Source organism: Gekko japonicus, unplaced genomic scaffold (assembly GCF_001447785.1).
Source record: "Gekko japonicus isolate JY-2015 unplaced genomic scaffold, Gekko_japonicus_V1.1 scaffold1778, whole genome shotgun sequence".
Taxonomy (NCBI): Eukaryota; Metazoa; Chordata; class Lepidosauria; order Squamata; family Gekkonidae; genus Gekko; species Gekko japonicus.
Window position 1 is genome coordinate 490,244 of NW_015162003.1, and position 12,095 is coordinate 502,338.

General features: G+C 41.9%; 1 protein-coding gene across 1 annotated transcript in view; it reads right to left on the reverse strand.

Annotated features, from left to right (window-relative positions):
- Positions 1 to 12,095, reverse strand: part of CNTN6 (contactin 6) — a 189,688-nt gene that overhangs the window by 133,667 nt on the left and 43,926 nt on the right. Inside the window, exon 2 of the mRNA XM_015405452.1 lies at positions 2,990 to 3,085. Within this exon, the coding sequence (XP_015260938.1) occupies positions 2,990 to 3,085 (96 nt within the window). The remainder of the gene's footprint in view (positions 1 to 2,989; positions 3,086 to 12,095) is intronic.

Consider the following 12,095-nt stretch of genomic DNA (forward strand, 5'->3'; position numbering starts at 1 on the left):
TCAGGCATTTTTGGAATTCTACTTTTTATATTTCAGTGCTTTGAGGATGGAACAGCTTATGTGCTAACTTTTCTTCTCCTCTTCCATATAGCTGCCTCCTTTAGATACGAGTCGCTCACCTCCTTTATGATTCCCCTGCCATTCTGATCTGCCTGACTCACTGCCCTTCTGTTTGGTGGCTTCTTTTCACCTTCTGTCACAATTGTTCCTTCCCGCTGTCTGGAGTTTGACAGCTGACTGTGGAGCTCTTTCTATCATGCTCCAGCAGTGGCAGGAGTGGCACGGAAATTGTATTTTTAATAAAACATAGTAAATCAGAAGTTTTTTGAAATCTCACAGTTTAGCATTCCTTAATTAAATGTATAATTCATGAGCTTAGAACTTTGTGCCAACTGATTCATTTCAAAACCTCGCCTCTTTCTCCCGTCCCAAGTCCTTGCCATCATCAATGCCATTTTTAAAACATTATTTATGTTTTCAGATGCAACATCAGCGCAGTATGATAATGAGTTTGTAAACACCAGTGGTTTCTGTGAAATTTTACGCTGACTTCCCATAATATTATGTGACTATAATTAGAAACAGCATGTCACGGGGGATCTATCAAGGATGCTTTCCTTCTGAAACCTTTCTCTAAAAACTCTACACCATGAAATACAGTTAGGAAGTTAATAAAATTTAGCAAGAGGAAGTTTATGAAATAATGCATCTTCAAGATCTTTTAGGCAGCATATTCATGAGAGTCCTTTTTATGAAATGTCTTATGCAATTCCTTCTATTAAGAAAACATGTATTTCAGATCAATACACTGAACATAATGTCACGTTAGTTAGAAAATATCACAAAAAGCTGTGAATACAAATGAGAATTTTGAAAATATGTTATCATGGAATAGCAACAGAAAATATAAATTATGAGATCAGGATCATTTTTATCCCTGTGACTACTGAAATTTCTCCTAGAGAGGAATACGGAGCAGATGATGTGATTTCTCTTCAGGTAAAAATATCTGGGGAATGACAAGAAACACTAAGGTTGCTAGATCTGGGAGTGGACCCTGGGGAGGGGAGGGACCTCAGCATGGTAAAATGCCACAGAGTCCACCTTCCAAAACAGCCATATTCTCCAGGGGAACTGAACTCTATCATCTGGAGATAAATTGTAATACTGGGGGGACCTCCAGGTACCACCTGGAGACTGGCAACCTTAAGAAACATCCAAAAGAGTTTTAAAAAGAATAACTCCTGGAAGACGAATTCCTTGAATCACTATGATTTTGCCTCCAGCAAACTTTGAAGTGAATTTTGAGATACCTTTCTCAGGTAAAACATCCAAGGCAGTTCAAAGGAAGCCAAATAGTTTTGATATGGCTAGCAATATTCGTTAGAAGGAAGGGGTTGCACATCTTTTGATAACTTATTTAAACTGTGCCTTTAGCCTCCTGTAATTTGTTATGATATTTGGTTACTTATGATGTCTGAGACCCTTGATCTGGAGATGAAAAGCATGCAACTGGTCACTGAACCATGGCCTTTTCTCATGTGCCATGTCAGACCAGGGCAATGAGAACAACACAAAGCTAGCCCGAAACCTGATAGCTTTCCCCCACCCCCAGTTTAGTTCACCTGGTTTAAAGCACACAGGGCTACATAAGGGACCCTATCCTTGCTGGTAAACCTAGTTGCTGGATCAAGTCCAGCTGCACGATAATTAGGGTTGCTATGTCTGGGTTGGAGACTTTGGGGGTGGATCCAGGAGAGGGCAGGGTTTGGAGAGGGGATGGGCCTCAGCATGGTACAATGCCATAGAGTCCACCCTTCAAAACAGCAATTTTCTCCAGGGGAGCTGATCTCTGTCACTTGGAGATCAGTTATAAAAGCGGGAGTTCCCCAGGCCCCACCTGGAGGCTGGCAACCCTAACAATAATGCACAGGTATGTGACCTCTATTCTCAGCTTCTCCTCTTTGCTACCACCCCTTTGCAGGCACCAGCAGTTTATCAGATGCCTGACTCCTGAGAGCATTCAATTTCCATGCAAGGCCTGCCATAGATGAAGGAATGTTGGGAACTCATGAGTAGACAAAATTATGCAAATCGAAATCACAGTAATGTCCTGTCTTCTTCTTTTTTAATTATCCCCCAGACCCTGCAATACTTTTAAGAGTATCTACATACATTTTATTTTAAAATGTCCATCTTTCAGAATAGGGAGGTAGTATCTGTTTTTGCCACTTATAACATGTAGAATGTTCCAAAAATGTTCCAAAAACAATATTTTCCCCTTCATCCTTGTTTAAGAAACATACTTTTAGTAGTTAATATGAATATATATTACACTATATTTAGGGACAGTATATTCCATGATTCATTGGGACTTGTGATTCACCAGAAAGTTGGTAAAAAATTTAAACATATGGAGATCAAAAGTTAGCAATACTTTTCTGAAACCCAGAGTGTTTATTTGCAATGGCTATTGTTTATTCTTTTTAAAAATGTCATGGCTCTACGTCCTGTATTAAAACATCACTTTATAACTTTTTTGTATACAAACTTAGAAGTAATTCATCGTAAATCAATTTGTTTTATGATTCACTTCTAAAAATGATTACGGATACAATAGCACATGATCCATACTAGCACAGATGTGGAATAGATGTGTGATGAAATTAATTCAGATGTATGACGAGATTTATTCACTATCCTTCCAGCCACTCCTTGCATGTCTGGCCACTACAGAGATTAAGAAGTCTACATGCACATTCCTTATCACTATTGAGCACACAACCAGGCCATCACAGTGGTAACATTCTGAGTGAGAGTAACAAGCTTCTCTTGAACCATGTAGGCCCCCTACTGACCCCGAACACTGCCACACTCGTGCTAGTATGGATTGCACTCCAAGATTTTAAATAAATATGCATGCTTAGCACATTCCGCTTATTTATGCTGGAAAATGAAGTGAAACACAACACAAAACACCAACTATTACCTCCATAGTGGGATGGGGTACCACAGAGTAGAACGACTCCTTGTCCTTCTCTGACTGATACGGTGCTTCTTGTTTTGGTTTCAAAGTTGTCAAGATCTTTAGGGAAACAGTTAAAAGTCTGTCAGATTTACCTATTTTCAAGCAATGGAGCTGTGTTGTTATCCAGACTATGGCCACATATATATATTTCATCTTCTTAAAATGTATGGTGCTCTTTTGGCTATAAACCGTTTCAGCCTCTCAAAAACATACTGTGAATTCTCTTATGGAGGGAAATTAGAGCTATGTATTTATACAATGAGAAAACATTTTTAAAATGTATGCTGTCTGTTTGGCTATATGCGTACTTTTTCTAAGGGACTGAAAAGTATTTTGTACTATCACACCTGCTGTGAACTTTCTGAAAAATTCATGGGAGGACAAGCTCAGAACTGCAGCATGGGCATGTGGAAATCTTTGCACATTGTCACTGCTAGGGACAAGAGATGGAATCAGAGGGAACAGTTCCAGCCATGGGTTCTAAGCCCTTTGAGTGCCCAAGCCCTGTTCCAAAGCTAACCTCATCAACAGTCATTTGTGCCCTTTTGGCTTTCCATTTCTAAGGCACCTCTATGTTAGCCTAAGCATCTATTTTTGGCTACTTTATGAACTATGTCTTATGAATTAAAGCTTGACACAGAAAGGGCTAGTGAAGAGACTGTGGAACATAAAGGTCAACCAGGGGGCAGCCAGAGACGATGCCAGCTGCATAGGATGATCTACATCAACTCAGCAGGGCCCCCAGAGTCATTAAGCTCATCATGTGTATGCAAAAACAGAGGTTGATCGCAAACACAGAAACTCATTAGCCAGCCCAGACCGAGTGTCTCCACCTGACAAGCTTAACTTCTGAGGTCCTCCTGTGCTAGACCACAATGGAAGTCCATTACACATAGCAACAAGACACGTCAGCTCTACCGGTGACTCGGCACGTATCCTGCCCCTGCCCAGGCACCTCCCCATCTAGTTAATCAATAGATTGAATATTGACCCCATACCCAATCACTGACCTGTAGGGTTGGGCTACCTGATAATCTGCTTGAGCCCACCCCCTCCCCTCTCGCCGGAGACCTTAAAGATCATGCACAGAGCCAACAGGGCAGCTCTTCTCATCCCCTCCAACGACCCCTTTATGTCTGCTTAACCCTCTCTTGTCCAACTTGATATCCCAACTCCCGAAAACCGCTTTGCCTTAGTCTGCAGCTAAGGTCAATCCACGTGTTCCCGGCTGGTCTGGATTCACGTGTTTTCCACCCTATTTCTCCCCTTCCATCCCCTCATCCTGCTGGAAGCTTTAGGAGCTGAGCCACGCCGAAGATAAATATACCCCACCAACGATACTTCCTGCTAATGCAACCGTGCTGTGAATATCTGACTTGCTTTTCTTAGTTCTTGTGTGTTTGTTTGGTTTTTATTATTATTCTTGTGTGCCTGAATTATAACTAGTAAAGAAAGCTTTATTTTACTACCGTTTCGTCTCATCATTGAAGCGCGCTGGTACAGCCCATCCTGCGTATACATAGACCTGAATCCCGATTATTAAACTGTTCCAGTTGTCTCTCCTAAAGAGCAATTCGGCTAACATCTAGGCTTTCTGAGTCCTCTAACCCAGATGCCAGGACAGCTACCTCCAGGTATCTTGCCATTACTGTGTCACAGTGCTCCTAGGGCTTTTGGGGCCATTTGCTTTGGGAGCAGGGACAAAAACTTGTTGGATCTTTTTTCCACCCATCAGCGAGAAGCATTTCAAATCAGATGAACAGTAAGCTCCCATCACCCTGTGCAATAGCCCCAATCCAAATTAGATTTACACAAGTCTGTTTTTTTAAGAGTTCTGTTCTTAAGAGTTTTTAAGAGTTTTTAAAAAAATAGTTTTAAGAGTTTTAAAGACTTTAAGAGTCTCCTAGCCTGTAAAGAATTAGAGAGGAGAATACAATTAAACCAGTGAAGTCCAGTGTCCAGATTTTAAAAGAAGAGTTCCATTAAGGGAATAAAATGAATAGTGCTAATAAAGTAGAAATATATTTTGCTTTGTTTTTTACAGAGTAAGTTTTTACAGAATTTGTTTTTATAGAATACAGAATGAAACACATTTCCATTACTCTGAGACCTAGAGCAAGTGCACTTCTTTAAAAACACACGCACACAACCAAAATAAAACTTCATAGATATGGATATAAAAGATTTTTCTTTGATGCAAGACCATTGTGGATAGTACCAGCAGAAGTTCTATCGTCATACACGAGGCAAAGCGGTAAAGAATGGTTGCCGTACAGAGATTTAATTAAAAAAGTTGGTACAGAATGGCAAATGAAAGAGCAGGATGAAATACAGTATAAATATGTATGGTTGAGCTATTTACAGATAGTTGACTTGTTCAATTCAGATAAGAAAAAATATGGTTTCAGAGAAGAGAAAAATGAAATTGAAACTGTCTGGGAGGGAGGAGGGAAAAAAGCGATTTCTACCGTATATAAAGTTTTGTTAAAATGGTATACGGAAGACGAGACGGTGAAAGAACAAATGCTTAAATGGGCAGTAAATGTTAATACTGAGATTTCTATGGATTCCTGGGAATATCTGTGGAAGAACTCGATTAAAATTTCGACCTGTACTAATGTGAAGGAGAACTGTTATAAAATGATGTACAGGTGGTATATGACACCAAAGAAAATAGCCAACATGAGTCAAAATCTTTCCAACAAGTGTTGGAAATGTAGAAAACATGAAGGTTCATTTTACCATATGTGGTGGACATGTGAAAAAGCTGTGGACTTCTGGACCAGGGTCCACAGCGAAATGCAAAAGATTCTGAAATGTTCCTTTAAGAAAGCGCCAGAAATTCTGCTCTTAGGACTTAAAATGGAAGCACTGAATATTACAAAAAGGTCTCTATTTTGGTATCTGATTACAACGGCGAGACTACTCTATGCACAATGTTGGAAACAAGAAAGAATTCCAGAGTTAGAAGAATGGATACAAAAAACTTTGTTTATGGCGGAGATGGACAAAATTACAAAAAAATTGAATAACAAAGAAGATCAGGAATTCTATGAAGAGTGGAGAGACTTTAAAGTTTACCTAGAAAAGAACTGGGATGTGAAACATAACTTACTATATTTGGAACAATATTGAAATAAGAATATGATGTTATCTTAAGTTGTGCTGGAGGGACGAGGGGGGAAGCGTTGCGGGAAGCCAGCGGGAGGGAGAGAGTAAATTGGGGATATTGGTATGGGGTTAAAACTGAAATATTAATTTGAACTGATGATATGTCAATATTTTCATGAAAATAAAATTGTGTTCAAAAAAAAAAAACTTCATAGATATGTTTGTGATGAGGATGCACATTGACAGTACTTTTCCATTTGTTATTGTTATTTTGCTATCAAATAGTAACTGACTTATGGTGATCCTATAGGGTTTTCAAGGCAAGAGACGTTCAGAGGTGGTTTACCATACGTGCCTCTGTTCAGTGAGACTGGTATTCCTTGGTAGTCTTCCATCCAAGTACTGACCAGGACCAACCCGGCTTAGTCAGCCCCCCTACATACACACACTAATCCGGTCCGAGCGAGGCTGGCCCATCGGGTCGTGTCGCGCTCAGGCCGTCTTTGCCTCCTTGCAAGGAGCGAGGCTGCTCCGGGGAGGAGCACATCCAGGGCTAACAGGGGGGTGGGGCCGGAGGTTTCCTGAGCCGGCCCTCGCTTCCCTCCTTCATTCGCCGCCTGTGCTCGGCCCACCCTTCACCCAGTTTACAGTTCAGGCTCTGCTGGTCGCCCATTCAGGGGCCAAGTAGGAATTTTTCACCTCTTCCTAATTGGCTCAGGGAAGGGGTGTTTTTGCCTACTTTGGACTGTAGCTGCAGCGAAGGCAATTCTTGGGTGTGGTTGAGTTTAAATAGGTGGTCACTTTAGTTGGCAGGTTGTTATTCCAAACAGATTGCGGCACGGTGAGCACCGGCTTATAACCCATTTGGGAATAGGGGTCTTGTCGGTACAGTCTTTGGGCCCTGCAGCCCGGGGCGGGAAAAACAGACTGCCTAAGAGTTTGCCCGGGACTTGCCTCCCTTTGAGCCTCGCGGCTCAGGGGTGGTTATCCCTGGCAATTACCCTGGCCATGCTGGCCGGAGGTAAGGCATTTCGTTTGCCTTGCCTCCAGGGCTGGGTGGCTCGCCCTACATCATTATGGCGAGGGAAGGGTCTCTTGACCCCTAGCCTTGCCATGTCGCATTCAGAGTATCCCTTACAATTTTGTTGCTGTTATGCTTTGTTGTAGTTAATAAAGTGGCCCGTTAGTACCCAATAGTGTTGTCTGTCTCATTATTCCGGATATGGGGGCAATTATTGGATTTTTAAAGATCGAAAGCCACCTCATTAAGAATATGGTGGGGGAAGGTACTGGAAGGAGGAGAGAGATCAGAAAGTGTCATAATCCTTATTACCTATACTGCAATATGGTAAATATGTGAGTATTAGAGTTCCTATCATATGCCTATGCGTTCACCTTTACATAGCTATGGAAATCAGTGATGAAAGCTAGACTCTTAGCACTCTGGAAATTATTAACCAGATTATATTACTGACCTAAGTGGTAATATTGGGGTGTGAGCTTTTTCAATTAAATCTATGTGCTTATCTACAATACTGGCACCAGGACACTACATCTCTTACTATTATTATAGTCCCTAGAATAATGCTGTAACATAGCATGGCATAAGCTAATAAAATCTCTCTTTTTTTGGTCAAAAAGAACATAGCAGAGATCAGGTGTTTGGAATGGATTGTGACTGCTAATAGACATTTAAAGAACAGCAGCCTTATTTCACAGATGGTATATTCTCTAACTGTGCTGCTTTCTGCAGAAATCTATGAATAAGTTATCACCTGACTCCCCATAATTCTCTCCTTCCTGTGCCTGCATTTGTCTTACTTTGTGAAAATCAACTTGCTTCACACTGCATTTTGCTATCAGCTCCAATTGCCTTCCAATTGCACTCTCCCCTCCCTATAATTCTCCTTCATCATTGCATTCTGGCATATGACTATTGGCACAGTGCAGCTAATCAGTCAGCTCTGTAATGATACCATGTAGACTGGGCAGAATGCTCAGGTGCGAATGTGATCCTTCCGAGTGTGGCACAGAGACGATGGGGCTCAGCTGTGCATGGTGGCAAGTCATCATGGTCCGCAGGAAACATTTGCAGACCACAGCAAGTATCAGCTATGCTTATGGCAGGGAAAACATATGTTTGTCCATGTTAACCAAATTAGATTTTCGCAAGAACGTTACTGATATACACTGAAACATATGGGGATATTTCTAGAGACTGATGGGAAGCAGGTTGACAGAACAGGCAAGATGTTCAGCTGGTGCAACTGAATCTTGCCAACTCTTACAATTCCACTCAAAGACTTTGGTAATAAACATTGTTTTTCTTAAAGCAATATGATGAGTTTTCATTCCAGGACACCACTGCAGGAGTTGACAATGAATGCAAAGCAGGGGTTCCCAGTGTGGCATCTCTGGGCACCACGGTACCTGACAACACCTTTCCTGGCACCTGCCAAGTGTTTTTAGAAAGTGAGTGGGGCTTTTGCCGAGCAAATCTTCTGACTGGTGATTTCAGTGGCTACAAAATTTTTAAAAGCATTCGTTTGGCAGCAGCTGCCACCACAGAAAACAACTCTTTGCCGCTTGACTGAAGGTCAGCTACGTGTATGCAAGAATTTTTTAAAAATATATGTTCATTTTTAAAGACATCCTGTTATACAGAGCTTCTGCTTAAAATGTCGAAGAGTTACTGTTAGCATTATGCATAACCTCACTCCCTGACATCTTGTGGTTCACTTTGCCTCCCGCAGCAGCTATATTATGGTTGCACCCACAACCCCATGTCAGAATTCTAAAGATGCCTGCTGGCTCAAAAAGACTGGGGACTCTGAGGTAAAAGAACAACAGTTAGTAGATATGGATCCTCTCTCCTGGCTACCAGCAATGCCAACCAAGAACAGAAAACAGAGTGGACATTTCTGCAAAGAAGGAGCTCCCATTGGACCAGATAAGGCACACAAGGAACTGATGTCCCAGTCCCAGGAAACCATGTTTATTCTTGGGGTTGCTGTTTTTACTATTGCACAAGCAGCTGGCATACCACCTGCCTCCTCACACCCAATTTTTTGTGACTGAAAGAGAACAGGAAAGGGGAAGGAAAATGCAAATGAATAGATACAGACAGAATAGAAGGAAAATGAAGGCCGAAAAAAGAAGTAGGAAAGTTGGAAAAATTGAAAAAAAAGAAACACAGAGAGGGAATAAGAAAAAAGAAGAAGGTACCTTAAGAAGAAAGAGTAAGGGGATATTTTCCCCCAACCAATATTATTTGGGAATGAAATTATATGCCTTCTCTAGCATATATGTACTAGCATTGCCAGACTGAGCCTATAACCAGCAGGAGGGTTGAGATGGGGACATGAGGGGAACATGCAATGACAGTGGCATCACCAAGGTTGCTACATAATTTTTGGGAACCCCCAAAATAATGTAGGGTACCTCCAGGAATTGGTGAAAATCCTGTGGTAAAACCATAGAGGTGCTGGTGATTCCTAGAGCTACCTTATGTCATTTCTGGGAAAACTCCATGTTGTAGCAGCTACATGTATTTAGGTTCCAAATGAGGTTTATTTTAGATGCAACAGCTGCTGCATAACTCATAAAAACAGCCTAGGCCCTTCTACTGTCTGTTTCCTTCCCTTCTATGCTACATCTCCCAGAAGGCAGTGCAAACAATTATATTATTTATAGCTGCTTATATACCTACACATACCACAAAAAGCAAATTATAATGTGTGCATTTGCCCTCTGTAATAAAATGCTTCTTTCCCTCATAAAACCTGTTGAAAGTAAATATACACTGTTATGGGTATTCAAAAATGGCTGCTCATCAACTGCATAGTTGCTGCCTGTAGAAAGGAACTCATGTAGTAACACTGGCTAGAATAAGAACTAGGGCACAAACTTCAAATATCAGTATATTTATCTGTCCTGAAGGAGTTCATACAACCCAACTGAAGGACAGATAAATATACTGATATAAGGATATCCAAGGATTTAGGTCCCCCCCCCCCCGCATCAGGTTTAGGAGGAGTGGGGATTACCAACCTTATGATGGAGCCTGGAGTTCTCCTGGAATTAGAGCTGATCTCAGAACTACAGTGATCAGTTCCCTGGAGAAAAATCCAGATTTTGAAGACAACTCTGTGACATTATAACCCCACTAACTACCCCTCCTTAAATTCTGTCCTGGGAACCATCTCCAAATCTCCAAGTAGCTTGCCATGTGCCTGCCTGTGACAGATAAACCCTGAAAAATGGCTATAAAGTGGCCTCCATAGTGATGCTTTGGAATTTCCTCATGTCTCTATGATCTTTACCACAGACATTAGGGGAAGTTCCTAGAGCATCACCTGGAAATGGTATCTCCCCAAATTCCACCTTCCTTAGGCGCTGCCCTCAAAATCTCTTATCATTTGCTAAGATGGTGCTGACAACTTTTCTCCAGGGGTTAGTAGTAAGGTCTCAAAGATATGCAGAGAATACCCAGCTCTATTTCTTTTAACAGCTAAGCCAGGTAGGGCTGTGGAAGTAATGAATAATAACCTGGAGAAGGTAATAGAAGTCTGGTGGAGGGCCAATACACTGACAATCTAGACAAGACTGAAGTGCTGCTGGTCCATGGACAAGCTGCTCCCTCCTGTCCTGGAGGGGGATGAACTCCCCCTGAAGGAGGAGGTTCATAGTTTGAGGATACTTGTGGATCCTGACTTACAGCTGGAGGCTCGGGTCTCCTCTGCAGCATGTACAGACTTTTATCAGTGCCAGCTGGCTTGCCAGATATAGCCATTCCTTGAAAAGCATGATCTGGCCACACTGATCCATGATCTGATCACATCCAAGTAGGGTTTCCAGGTGCTCATAATCTGCCAGCAGGGGGCTCCATGCTCCTCCTGGGTTCTTCTTGCACTCATGCAAAGTGTGTGCACTGTGATGACGTCACCCAGAAGTGACATCATCGCACCAGGCCCTGAAATCGGGAGGAACCCCAGCCAACACTGGGGAGATGGCAACTCTACATCCAAGTTAGAGTATAGTAATGTACTCTATGTGGTGCTACCTTTGAAAATGGTTTGGAAACTTCAATTGGTCCTAAATGCAGTGGCCAGGCAACTGTCACGGGGCTGGTTACAGGGATCCAATCCCCCCTGTACTGAAAGATCTCAACTGGTTACCCATCTGTTTCTGGGCACTATTCAAATTGCTTTCTTATCTTTAAGGCCCTAAAGAGCTCGGGGCTGGAGTACCTGAACAATCATCTCCTCCCATACTATCCAGACAACCAGTTAAGATCTGCTCTCAAGGCCTGCTCTCTGTGCCCCTGCCCTTCAGTGGTGAGGCATGTGGTGACGAGAGACAGGGCATTTTCTGTGGTGGCACTTTGCCTCTGGGACACTCTCTTTGAGGCTCACCTGGCACCTACTTTACTTTCTTTTAGTTGCCAGGTCAAGACACGCTCTTTTATACCCCAGGCTTTTAATTAGGGGTGTTACCAGCTTTTTAATAGTTTGCTTCTGTTGTATGATTTTTGGTATGTCATTTTCTGTTGTATGCTGCTTGTATCCAGTGATCTTTTTTAATCGTTTGTTTTTAGCAGCCTGTTTTTATATTGGGATGATTTTATTTGTAAGCTGCCTTGGGCAGGAGTCTGAATAAGCAGCATAGCAATATAATACACAAATTAAGAGCAAGTTGGTTAAGTGAAAATCCCACAGACAAGGCATCACTACCAAGAAAGTTCTGAGTCTTGTCATCCCTGCTTTACCTTAGATGGCAGGAACATTCTCTGAAGATCTTAAAATGCTTAGAACTGCTTCAAGTGCTGGAAAATTTGTCAGAGCAATATATGACAAGGATAGATATAACGTTAATTTATTACTGGAATTCGCTAATGGGAATGAATAGGATGCGACTCAATGATGATACACAGCTTTCAGAACTCAGTAGCAGTTCC